Raw genomic sequence first — 13,872 nt, 5'->3', positions numbered from 1 at the left:
AACACTGACTGCAGTCAGATCTATTCTATTATGGGTTCTGTTCCAGTATATTTGGGGTCCTTTCCTGATGAAAGGGACACGTGGCCTTTTGATGACAGGCAGAATATATTTCTGCAATATGACTTCATAGTCAGTGGACACCTCAGATTTAGATGCAGGTAAAGATGTCATACTTTAAGAGAGACGGTCATAAATGGATTCTCAAGAAGTGTCAAAATTGATGTAAATAATTGTTTATATAAAAGCTTTACCTAATCTATATGATGTATGGAGAGTATAAGATGTATATGATTTATGGCCCTAAAAAAAGAGCTAAAATGAAACTACAAATCAAACCCCAAGATAAATTAAAACCATGAACCATAACTGATTTAATGAGCCATTCACAGTAACCAGTAGTTCGACAATCATGGATTAACGTTTGAGACAAGTATATGCTACTGGCAGGATCAACCAGGTAGCCATCTGAGCCATGACCAATAAAGACCTCACACCAGGCTCATCTATGTACTTACAGCTCCCTGCTCCTGAAACCTCCGCAGTATTAAGTGCCACCATACACGAGATGTAACACGCACTATGCATAGAGGAGGTATACATTATGTGCAGGCACTCAAAAAACAGACAAAGAAATTTAGAATGCATTTTTAATACCAGTGTGCTTTGGCTAAGGACTCAGGAACATGACTGTATGGAGACCAGATCACAGCCCCCATACAGGTCTATCACGTTTCAGTAAGCACACTATGGGGGGATGTATTAACGCACTTGCACCACAATTCTGGGGGTTTTGCACCTAAAACATGGTCTAAAATGCCTTGCACCACAGTTATCAAGACAGTTAGATCATTTTGTGGCAGCTTCCCGACTTGTCTGAATAAGGGGCGTGGCCTTCAGGAAAATGGACGTGGTCTCGCGAGAAAGGGGCATGCCTTAAGAAAAATCATCCGTGTGCCCAAAATTCTGGCGCACAGTTTAGACCAACTAACAGTAGGTCTAAAGTAGGAACCGACAGTCTTATCCTGCACCAGGATTCATCAACACAGTGATAAATCTGGTGCAGCAAAGACTAGTGTTTTCCAGCTAGAGACTGGCGGAACCTGAGACACATTGTTAAATTTCCCCCTATGTCTCATAGCACCGTGACGTGGCCGGGCAGCTGCTCGGCTTTCTATGGAAAGGGGAAGAGGTGAGCACCCCCATGCTCCTCCACCTGGCCGTGTACATGAAACCCAAGACAATCTTTTCTCTCAGGTTACCCCAATTCATGTGGAATAGGGTTGTCATTTTACATATATCTATAACAGTCTTCCTTCATGTTGGAGCCACCACAAGGAGTTGCTGCTCATTGCCTTCTATGAGAGGCTGCAGCTATTCCATTCCACTCAGCAAGATGCCTGTTAATGTTGTGGTGTCTATAGAGAAGGGTTTTTCTTTAAAAGCTTTGTTTTCCATAAATAGTATATGGAATTACAGAAGAGCTGGAATTTATTTTTATACATGAAAAACCACCACTCCTCCATGTACAGATAAAACCAAATCCCATTCAGGCTTTTTGTAGCAGGGTAGTCTCTGGATAACATAACTGGATATAAAAGAACTATATAAGAAAAACATACTTCTCCCTTCAGATCGGCCACTTCTAAACGGTACCCAGTAAGAATAGATAGTCCAATGCTGCAGATTTATCAAAATGCCTGCTGTTAAATAATAAATCTGATGAAACAAGGCACTTAATGTAAATAAATTGATAGTGAATCGAGTCCAATCTGTATCTTGTCAGTTTAAATCAATCTTGAAGTTACCGGTACTAGTACCATTAGTTGGAAGCTATTTTGGGGGAGTTTTCCCAAGAGCAAAAAAATGCAACAGATTTATCACAATGGCTGCTGCTAGATGATACACCTGCTAAATATTTAGTCTGCCATGTATGCTGTACAGGCGGTCCCTCGACTTAAGGACATTCAACTTACAGATGACCCCTAGTTACAGACGGACCTCTCTTCCCACTGTGAAGACTGATGAAGCTCTCTGGATGTTACTATAGTCCCAGGCTGCAATGATCAGCTGTAAGGTGTCTGTAATCAAACTTTATTGATAATCCTTGGTCCCATCACAGCAAAAAAATTGTCACCTGGACAAGAACATTTTGGTCTGGACTCATTATTAAAAATAAAGCAGTTCCGACTTATGTCCGAGTTCAACTTAAGAACAAACCTAAAGAACCTATATACAAGTTAAGCAGCACCTTATTAGTTGGCTTTCTTTGGGCTACAATTTGCACAATTGTAACACATTGACAAATCTTAAAGGAGATCTACCATGAGATTACCTGGTAGCATATGCTTTAACTTCAAAATTTTTGATAAACTATGCAAATGAGCCTGAGGTGCTCTACTGAGCACCTCTTGGCTCCACCAAGAACCCCCTCCGCTTTCACGGTTCTAAGAGAGCCAGTGATGTCCACCAGCTGTTCCTCTGCTATGATCGCGTATAGCGTGAGAATAGCAGAGTGTATAGAGGTAATGCTATGATCACGCATAGCAACTCTTAGCACAGGGTAGGCGAAGCGAGTTTGTCAAGGGGCATGCATAAATTACTTATGGGGGGAGCCAAGAGGCGCTCAGTAGAGCATCTGAGGCTCATTTGCATAGAACCTTGTGTGTCTGAAGCTCTGTAGATGCAGTGGTGTTCTGAAAATAATGAGTAGCAGGGGGTATCCCCTGTTCCCCATCTGCCCCTCCTCCTTGCATATCTTTTCTCTCTCCCTGTTCCTCTAGCTTTCTAAGTATCTTATGCACTCGAGTGAAGCCCCATCTTAGTCAATACAGGCTATACCTTTAATGTAAACATATCAATGCTGGTTTCTACTACTTGTTCCATGCCCCTGCATATAAAGAAAGCTGAAAGGCTTGTCACTCTATAGATACACTGAGCTTTGCATAGTCTTTACATACAGTTTTGTATTATTTAAAACTTCATTGGATTTGCTGCAAAGCTCCTTCATGAGCGAACATAAGACATCATGGGAACTGTAGGCAGCATGCAATTGCCTCCACCATTGAAGGTTAGACTCCACCCACACATCTGCTGCATAGGAAGATTTGTTACAAGTAGCTTCAGAAGACAAAAAAGAAAAAGGTGAGACGCACAATATGGACATCATCCTCTTGGATTTGAAAGGCCGAATAAAATATAAGAATTTGGTAGAAATCATTATTTACATGGAGGAATACAGTAAGCAGCAGTTTAAGTGCACCAGCATACTGCCATGTTTTTAAGACCATAAAGACTGTCAATGTTGTACACAATGAAATTCAATCCCAGTGTTTTTGTGAAGTTTTCTGTTTTTGTTTTTTTTTTTTTTTTACATTTTGTACAGGCGACTTATGCCACAAAAGATTTAAAACAAACATATGGTTGTAGGATTTTGGGAAAAACAACAATAGAAATAGAAGTGTTTGAATTTATTGTGTGAAACCAATGAAAAACAAGTCACAACAGTGTTCGATTGCAACATAGCCGAAAATGATGATCAAGTTGAGGAATGAGTCTGAATCGACTACACAGAATAACCACAGCAGTCCATGTTTGGATCCAGACTCCTTTATTAACACACGAGCACAGTCTGTACAGTGTTGTGCTTTCAGAACATTACTAAACATGAAAAAGAAAATGAAGCTTTGCCGTAGGTCATGAAATGAGAAGGCGCAAGAGGTGGTCAACAGAAAAAAATATCTGTGTGCACAACTACCCTCCATCTTCCCTAACCTACCAGCAGGAGCTTATGATCCAAGAACAAGGCATGGCACCCCCGCATCCAGGGAATAAATAGGAGCACAGAGCAAATGAATAATATGAAGAGGGGAGGGGGGATGCTACAGTGGAAAATATGCTCCCCTGCCCTGTGGGGATGTGCAGGAGTATTAAGGGTTAATTATTGCCATAAGTTTCTATTTTGTTTCCTCAAAAAAGCTGCAGGAACAAGTTACAAAGATAAAACTACAACAAGAAATCCTCTCTGCATCCTTCAATCCGAATGCAAAAGGCAGTCGGCACAGGCTGGTCAAAATTAAAATTTTTAAAAAAAAATCCAGCTAATAACACTGAGGGAACCAGGTGCTTGGCTGCTGCTCCTGGATGTGATGCACACGTTCTGCTCAACCAAGAGGGGTCAATAGCAATCCCCATAATCGTGTCAAATAAAGCAGAGAGGCGCCAGTAAGGCTATGACTGGCTTATTAGAATATATAGAAAAGTATAACTGAAAGGTGGAGAAGTACATGACAACCTGGCTCCTACCCCCCAAAATCACGTATGGTGGCAAAGAGAGGGGGGAAGCAGGCAGGGTCTTACTAGCATGGCTCCAGCAGGGGCAGAAGCCTCAGCCATAACTACAATACTTTGCTGTTAAACGGCTGTGTCACATATTTTAGTCACGTGTATTGTAAATGGAGGAGCAATTTCTAAGCACTTTCACCAAAGCCACCTCCCTCTTCATCTTCTTCCTCTTCTTCCATGACCGGGTCAGAATCCCAACATGTAATGTCAATCTCTGAAATACAGAACAGGACTAAACTTACTTTGGTGATCACAGGTTATAATACAGGAGATTAGCAGAATTAACCAGTTATAATAATTGATTTGAACAAAACTACTGCATTTTAAAAACTAAAAAACCTGCATAAATAGTGAACGAGAACACAATAATTTTGGTAATACATATGAGCAAAGAAATGTGCTTCTTTCTCCACTGTCATTGCCACTTTAATTCCTTATCTGCTTGTCATTCTGAATATTTCCCTGAATTCCATCTTGATAGCAACAAGACAGAAACAGAGCAGTCACATTACATTGAAGTTGAATGCAGAGGGGAGGGGGTCATAGGGAGAGTCAGTACTCCACTCACCAGCTCAGGTTTCAGACGTCAGAACTGCTAAAAAATAAAGGGTTGTAACAATTGTGGTAGCAGGGTAAGGGGGGCCTGTGGCTGTCAGAATGCAATGTAACAGCATTCGCCCCATGTGCTGCACGGATTATTCTTACTCCAGCACATGGGGAAGAATAGGTGGCTTTGAACAGTGGTCACCTGGCGCAGCGCATGGAACAAGTGCAGAACAGGAGTAATGTATTTGCGCGCTGTGTTGGGAGGGCCGTGGCTCTCTAGTTCAGGGCTCACTTCCCAGGGAGCACCAATGATCATCTGGTCACCCCCTCGGGTGTTGGCAGTGCAGGAATAAATACACTCCCTGTTCTGCCACTTTGAAAAGCAGAACAGGGAGCATAAGCATCCCACTGCCGGGAGCAGGGCCGCCATCATGGGGGGGTCTAGTGGGATTGTGATCAAGGGTCCTCCCCCCTGTTTTCCCATCAAAAGGGGGGCCGAGGGACTCACAGTATCCACTAACTCCCCCTTACCCAGGCCCTATCAGCCCGAGAAAAAAATAAAATTATCTATACTCACCTATACTGCTTCTTCTACTCTTCTAGCCTGGGGCGCATCACTAGGACGCGGCAGTGATTTTTAATTACAGATCTCAATTCCCGACTGTATCTTTAACAGTGGATATCCCCAGTTCTGTTTTACCTGTATGACACAATCGTCATATGATATTAAAGGGAAGAGTCTCCTCTTTAATTGTGTTTCTAGGTGCCAGGGTTTAGAAGTTATGATTGATTGATCAGGTCTCACAAGTCATGAAAAATTGCATGTGAAAATTGTTATGAAATGTAAAGCAATTCCAAAGATATTGTTATTCAAAGGAGAGCAGAACAGAACTGCTAAAAATTTAACAGGACATTCAGGCACCAGGACATGAACAGGTAAAAATAATAGTGGTAACGAGGGGTGTGCAGGAATTGTACAGAGTCATCAGACAGACAGGGAGAGGTCATTAACCACATTCATGAACTGTGCAGCAGCCAATACACCCAACATTTAAGGAAAATTACATAAATATGGGTCAGTTGTATACAAAGCCCGTCAAATGCAGACCTCAGTTTCCATATGTGGTAGTTATGTAGCTAAAACACACAAGGTCATTCAAATGTACATGCACTTTCTAACTGTCCATGAACATTTTAACTTTCAGGACCTTAGGTTATATTCATGAATATTTACATAAGGTCCTGTGTACTATAACAATACCAAATATCCAAGTATAAACTAATAACATTAGTCATAGAAACCCAGTCCTATGGTCCTCCACTACCACCAACAAGGTCTACTCATATAAGCTGGGGTCCTCTAATGCAGCAATCTACTCATGCAGTGTAGGTTAGGGTCCTGCAGTAGAGCGGTCTAGTCTGCTTGTATAAGCTAGGGTGCTCCAATACTGCTGTCTACTCACACAATATAAGGCCCCTTTCACACACAAAGGCTGAGCTAGAGACAGTGGAGAAGTGTACACACCTCGCCTACCCCCTTTCCATAGGGTGGCGTGCCGTATTTTCGGTAATAGATAGAGTATGCTCTATATTTTATGTCCAGTTTAAGCACGGTACCGTGACACACATCGTGCTCACCATACTGCGCAATGCACTTCTATGATGGCCGTATGCTAGCTGCCGTTCCATTATGTGAAAGTCTAATATCAATTCGGATCCTTCAGTACAGTCTACTCGAATAAGCTATGGGAAAAGATGGCACGCAGGGCCTCCCAGTGATACACTGAAGGCACTTTATATTGCTTTTGTGCTCTTTTACAATTAGCTTGAATTAGAGCATATCGGGCACATAAGGGGGTGAAATCACTCAAGTGCCAAGAGCATTGGGGGCCCATATAGAAGGTAGAGACCAGTAATATAAGCATTACATTATAGTTTGGGGAGAGGGGGGGTGGTCAATAAATATTTTGCTCAGTGGGCCAACATCTTTAAAGGACATCTACCACCAGGATCAAGGATTGTAAACTGAGCACACTGACATACTGGCGTGTCTGCTCTTCTTTAAGCTTCTTATGCCCTTGTTTTTAAGGGAAAAAAGGCTTTAAAATATGCAAATGAACCTGTGGGGCTCCAGCAACACCTTTGGGGCTTAGAGACATTTGCATAATTTTAAAAGGCTTTTTTTTTGTAAAAACCAGGGAATAAGAAGCTAAAAGAAGAGCAGAACCTGCGAGAGGTGGCACACACCAGGATGTCAGTGTGCTTGGCTTACAATCTTTGATGCTGGTGGTAGATGTCCATTAAATGACACCACTACAACACACCAGGACATTTATAGTATCACAGATAATAAGTCTGAAAAAGATAGAAGTCTATGAACTCCTGACAAGGGAAAAAAAACCTTATTAGGCTGATGCCAATTGGCCAATAGAATTAAAAGATTAAAAGATTCTTTCATACCCCAAATATGACAACTCAGAATCCTCCCATGTTAAACTGTAGGTTTACAAAGTATTTATTCCTTCATCTAGAAGAACGTCTTTGTGGACTTAACATTGCCTTCTCTCCAGAAGTAAATATATAATGTATAGGATCGGTCTCTGGTTTTGTCATATAGTTCACATTGCTGAGAATTTGCCTTTGGAAACATAAACATCATGACCTCCGGTGACAAAATGATTTATTACCTGGTGGTTTGTTGTAAAACACTGGTGGTGGCGCTTTAGCCGACATGTCATCGTTCTGAGCAAAATCTTCATCTTGTGATTGGCTAAAGTAACCTTCACTTGCCTGGAAAGACAATAAGTGGATGTTAGGCAACTATGTGGATAGAAGAGAAAACAGCCATCCGTGACATTGCATGTGAGGGCCCGGAATGATCAGATCGCCACTACCTGCTCACTACTATCTACACATGGCCCAGGCCTCCAACAAATGTTCAGAATAATCCCCCACATCTGTGAGACAGCTACTACATCATAGAATATGTACTGACAATCTTTCATGAAAACGGTTGTTTTTTGGATATTTGATCTGAATGGTAACAGGACAGCGATAACTGATGCACAGAGGAGTATAATGACTCATATAGATCTGTGAACAGCAAGTAACGCTACCCACAAGCGCAAGATTGCCAGCAGATACTTAAGGAAAACATGGAAGCATTAGAGAACAATCTTATGTCTAAGGAAATCTTACAGCAGATCATACACATTATGGTTTATCTGTCTATGGTTTAGGAAACCTTTACGTAGAGATGTTCATTGAGGTCTATGGTAAAGTTTTCTACATTTTGCAAGAAGGGGGGTTAGACATCTTGTGGCCATTATCTATTGCGAATAGTTATGTTATATGTATAGCTATATATGTAGACACAAATGCATGATGGGTGATGAGTTACAGAGACAACCACCCAACAACTACATTGCATGGATCCTATTTTGGTTCATGAGCTTGAAGGGGTATGCTCATCTAGGCATTGACATTCAATTAAATTCACCCGATATAGAGAGATGGGTATAAATACAATACACATATACATACATACATATATATACATATAAATACATATCAGTAGCAGCACTCTTACTGCTATACAGGCAGTCCCCAGGTTACATACAAGATAGGATCTGTAGGTTTGTTCTTAAGTTGAATTTGTATGTAAGTCGGAACTGTATACTTGTAACCCCCAGCCAATTTTTTTTTTGGTCTCTGTGGCAATTGGATTTTAAAAATGTTGGATTGTCATTAGAACCAGGATTACGGTAACAATAAAGCTTCATTGTAGACACCTGTGATATCTGTTATAGATGTTTATTGTAGCCTAAGGATAAAGCACAGTAAATTGCCACCATCCAGAGGTCCGTTTGTAATTAGGGGTCGTATGTAAGTCAGGTGTTCTTAAGTAGGGGACCGCCTGTATATGAGAAAATGGCTTGGATTTGGACCATTGACCCTTCCAAGATATAAAATACGAAAAAACACAGCACTCCAAAATATGTTGGAAGGCTCCAGGCCATAAAAGCTGAAACGTAGCCGTTTGGCACATGTTGGAATAAACAAGTACCTGTTTTTTCACATATATTTTGGAGTGCTGCCTTTTTTCGTAATATATATTTATTTCATATACATATACACACATATATACACATTTCTTCAATTGGGTGTTACTTAAAAAAAAAAAAAAAAATTACCACTGTGTAGATAATTTCCCATAAATGTAGCCACACTATCTCTTACATACGAGATAGTTGACCTTGGGTATGACCACAGGATGGCCATTTCATAGACAAAATCTATTTGATTCAGCAGCAGTGGCTGTATCCAAGGACAACAATATTTTTTCGGGAAATTATCCTCACACAGGTACATTTCTTTTAATAAAATCCTATTAAATAAAAATGTATGTAGGCAGGCGAATTTAATTAAAATGTCAGTGCCCTGATGAGAATACCTCTAAGTCAAGAAACCAAAATAGGACCCATGTAAAATAGTTATTGGGTGTTGGATGGTTGCCTATGTAACCCTATTTTGGTTGTTGAACTTAATAGATGCTGATCAGAAAATTGGCCAGCACTCCAATGCCAAAAGAGCAGTACACACACACACACACACACACAATCTTGGGAGAGAGAACATGAGTGGGGCAGCCTCCAAGTTGCATTTACTTTTTGCCAGCTGTATAAATCCTGCATCACGTGTTCTCTTTTTCTCAGAATATATCTCAAACTTGATTTTAGAAGAAAACAGAATTTTAGAAGCTTACATTTTTAACCACTGCAGTGAAGTGACTGCACAGTCACATTACACCTGGTACACACAATGTATCTAAAAATTATTGATAGCTACACTACATATGGCAAAAAAGTACCACAAGAAGAAATATACCAAATGAATTAACAGAATGTCGTCTTGATCTTACTCCAGTTGTCATGGTATACCTTATCTCAGAAAACAGAGACTAACAGTCATTGGGCTTATCATTCCACCTTCCCTGTATGTCTGCTATATGCAGTATGTACTCATGTTACCTTATGATGTAAAATGGATGTACTTTGGATATAAGGGAGCCTCTAACTCTCCCCCAACACAGAATGTCACAGGAAGGAAGGTTTAGTAATGCAGAGGTTAAATGCTCAATCCTTTTGTTTTCGGAGAAGAAAGGCTGTAGTCAGACAGCGGCCAATTCCCCATGTAAAACATACAGTATGCACATAGGGTAGGGGATAAAAACATATAAGTGGGGGTTTCAGGCCATAAAAAATATCATGCTTTTCCATGATTGATAACATAGACAAACATTTCTGTTAACATGGCAATAAAGCCATTACTTGCCTAACTAAATGAGAAATAACAATTGCACTATGGTTATCAACAGGGAAAACCGCCAGGCCTTGCACTACTTGTGGGGTACATCCATTGTAAAAACACATTGTAGCATAGAGGTCTAATAACTTGTAGCACACCTGAGTTACTTCTCTTTGAGATGTCTCGCCGTTTGTGAGAAGAGAGTCTGTAAGCTCCGGCTGATGGCAAGAAGCTTCCTGCAGAGCATGCTGATAGCTCAATGTCATCTGATGAGGACCCTCAATGTGAATGATACTCTGGGGATCCTCCTCTGCCTCCATGTCACAGAAGGTTGGGGGTGGTTGTGGTAGCTCCTCAAAGTTCAGAAGGTTGTCCTCAGGGACAGGAGGGCACTCCTCAGATTCCCCAAGGGTTTTTTGCTCTGTTTTGATGTCCTCATGAGATGTCATCAAACTGCCATCTGTCCAGGTTGATTCCTGAGGCTCATCATTCTGCCACAGATCAAGAAGACTAGGAGCTTCTTGTGTTGGAGGAGGGCGAGCATCTGACAGTAAGTCGACCTCTCCCAGCTCCATAACAGCTTCTTCACTTCCCGCCAATTGAGGAGCAGCTGGGAATCCAGCATCTTCATCTTTAGTCTCCATAAAAACATCTTCTGTGAGCCCTTGTGGCTCCCATGCCCCATCCTGGACAGTCTGCTCAGAACTAAGGGCTTTGTTCCACTCTTCACCTAAGCTACTACGACGTTCCTTCTCAGGAGTACGGGGTGGTCCTGCTTCTGAGGAACTTCTTGCTGCTGCAAGAAGGTAAAAGAAACAAAAACATCAATACAAGTAAACAAAAAGACAATAAGATTTTAAAAAATTATTGCATGCACACAATGATGTAATAGACAAGCAGAACACAACAAATACTTCCAATTGGAAGGTCTATTGGGAAGAAAACTTTGAAAACGTTTAGATCTAGAATTCTGAATAAAGCCATACACTGTAAAAGAGAAATGTAAATGGGGAGGGGGTGAAAACCTCTTGAAAAACAGTTGGTATAGAATAGAATAAAACTTTATTAATCCCAATGGGAAATTGTTTTGTGCATCATTACTCCAGGCTTGGCATGAACAGTGTTTCTTCACATAATGAACAACACAAATAACATTACAATTTCTACCTTTTTTTTTGTTTTGTTTTTTTTGGGGTTGAGGGGTAACCACATACCCCATGTGTCAAAAGTAAAGCAGGGACATTTATCTTTTGGAGGAAATATTGACATTGTTCAATTCCAAATACCGTTTGTAATAAGGGTCTTATTTTGTAACCTATCCCTTGTTTTATAAATCCTGGGAGAAAATGTATTATAATCCATAACAGCTGCTTATTCCGGATGATGACATGATGAGTCGAAATGTGTGGGACCAACTATAGGGTTATCACTCTACTGGCCAACATTAAAAATCCCCAATTTCGCTCTACACACAGCGGTTATAGGCATAGACATACCAGTCCGAGGGGTTAGCAAAGAAACATTGACATCTGAAGCTTTCTCCTGTTGCTTGAAAAATTCCCTGGGGTTTTCTGTACGCTGGGCAATAATGGCAGCAGCCTCCTGTAGAGAGAGGGGTAGGGGAGAACAAATGGTTTGTGTATAGAGCTTATTCATTGTGTACAAAACTTTTCCATTGATGCACCATTTATCCGAATTTTCACAAAGCAAATGATAAACAATAACTCAAGAAGCTAACATTGGATGGATATGAACGAGAACTTAAAATACAGCCCTCCACAAAGTCTCCACTAATTTAAATAAAGGTCATCAATTATCTTCTATAAAACAGATGATCCCACTTGAGATATGAAGGCAATTTGGAATTCTTTTAAAATCATGCAAATGAGCCTCAGGGGCTCAGTCTGGATCCACTGTCTGCTAATTATTCACGCCTCCATTTGGCATTTCCATTCGGAGGGAGGAGAAGGGCAGAAAAAAACTAATTGAGGTGTGAATAATTAGCACATGGCAGAGCCAGAAGGGGCTCCTTTGATTTAGACAGGAGCCCCGGAGACTCATTTCCATAATTTTAAAAGATGTATTCCTTAAACATGAAAGCTATCAGAAGCAGAAAGAAGAACAGATCTGGTTTCAGGAGGTGCATGTTTAGAAGCACTGCATCCATGTGGTAAGATTTCCTTCAAGAACCTATCGTGTACGCAACCTGGCAACTGCCTGTACAGAACTTTTCTTGACCACCCAATTCCCTTCCCAATATTTGTTTTAAAAAAAAGTTATTTTCCCTTTTCTCTCCTTCTTTTACTTGCTCTTTTGGTTTCCCCTTGAAAGTATTACAAGAAGGTATTTGGTGGGTCATGGCATGTTCAACTTCTCATGTGTCAGTGCTTGTATTTTGGGGTTGCATCCCACCAAACATGTTTTTGTTCCTTGGTTAAATAAAGAATTTATAATAAAAATGGAGATGCTGAAGTCACACTGTAGGTTTCCAAGTGACACCGCTTCCAGAGAGCTAAGGAAGGTGGCATGGAAAGCATTGACTTCTCTGTACTACTTACTTCCACTTCACTTTCTGTCCTCTTGTTTTCTGCTGCCTCATCGTCCTCTCTCTGGTCCATCTGGCAGGGTATAAACAGACAGTTCTATTAACAATAATAAAGCACTGCTGGCTACATATAGGGGATAGAAAAGGTCTTAATGCTTGAGATCAACTCACAAATATGGAATTGCTTTGTAATCGTTTCTTCGCTTCTTCTGCCTCTTCCAATTGCAGTTTCCTCCTGCAATTGAAACAGAGAACAGATGTGTAAACGACAGAGATTGTATTTGTGCACATTTACATTTCACGCGGAAATAAAGGCCAGTAAGATAGAACCTTTCAAGTTAAATATAGTAAAGGGAAAGTGTCAGAGATTTAAAGGGGTGAACCAGGAAGATAGAAAAAACAAAAAGAAATGCAGGTGGCAGGAATAGTCATAACATAGTAAAACAGCTATATTTCCATTTCCATGTCACTCTTTAACAGAGTGAAGGCTCTGGTTCTCATTGGTGCATGGTGCTGTTAAAGAAAGACGACAGTGACCCTTTAGTCCATCATAGGACTTACTGATTGGCTGAAGCGTGAGTTGATGACGTCATCCCGCAGGGTTGGCCACATGGGCTGTTGAGGAGAACCGAAGCTGCCGCTCTGTAACAGAGCAGCAAGTAAAGGTGAGTATAGCTGATATTTTAGGTTATAGATAGCCCTGCCAGCTGAAAACTTTCATTTTCCCAGGATAACCCCTTTAAGTTGACTGAAGATTTGGGAGGCATTTATCATGGCTTGTATACAAGTGTACAAAGCATGAAAAAGTCAAAATTGTTGTCACACAGTGAAGAATTGTGCGAAGTGGGACATAGAGGGCAACAGACAGTGAAATTTACTGTAGCCTACACCAGAATCCTGGCACAGTTTATAGCGGAATTTTACACCATAGGACCTCTTAGTATATATAAAAAATCATACGCCGGCAGGGAGGGAATATTAAGACTGATGAAGGATGTGCCCAGTCTTGATAAATTCCCCCCATTGTTCCCCACTAGAAAGGCCAAATTTGAGAAACATCCTTCATGTATTTCCTGTTAAAGTAAATTAACACCCAGTCATTGGGGAAGATTTATCAGAAGTATCTGAGAACA

General features: G+C 40.8%; 1 protein-coding gene across 5 annotated transcripts in view; it reads right to left on the bottom strand.

The window, feature by feature from the left end:
- Positions 1-3,590: 3,590 nt before the first annotated feature.
- DBN1 (drebrin 1) overlaps positions 3,591-13,872 on the bottom strand; it is a 57,022-nt gene continuing 46,740 nt past the window's right edge. For 2 of the 5 annotated variants that reach the window (XM_072146014.1, XM_072146012.1), the window contains exons 8-14: positions 13,301-13,381; positions 12,911-12,974; positions 12,753-12,836; positions 11,691-11,796; positions 10,353-10,990; positions 7,575-7,677; positions 3,591-4,555 (exon numbers count right to left, since the gene is read on the bottom strand). In XM_072146014.1, the coding sequence (XP_072002115.1) occupies positions 4,467-4,555; positions 7,575-7,677; positions 10,353-10,990; positions 11,691-11,796; positions 12,753-12,836; positions 12,911-12,974; positions 13,301-13,381 (1,165 nt within the window). In that variant the 3' untranslated portion in view covers positions 3,591-4,466. The remainder of the gene's footprint in view (positions 4,556-7,574; positions 7,678-10,352; positions 10,991-11,690; positions 11,797-12,752; positions 12,837-12,910; positions 12,975-13,300; positions 13,382-13,872) is intronic. The other 3 variants (XM_072146011.1, XM_072146015.1, XM_072146016.1) reach the window with 3 other exon arrangements.

This window comes from Engystomops pustulosus, chromosome 4 (genome assembly GCF_040894005.1).
Source record: "Engystomops pustulosus chromosome 4, aEngPut4.maternal, whole genome shotgun sequence".
Lineage (NCBI taxonomy): Eukaryota > Metazoa > Chordata > Amphibia > Anura > Leptodactylidae > Engystomops > Engystomops pustulosus.
The sequence above is the reverse complement of the archived record's forward strand: the minus strand, read 5'-3'. Positions and strand labels throughout refer to the sequence as shown.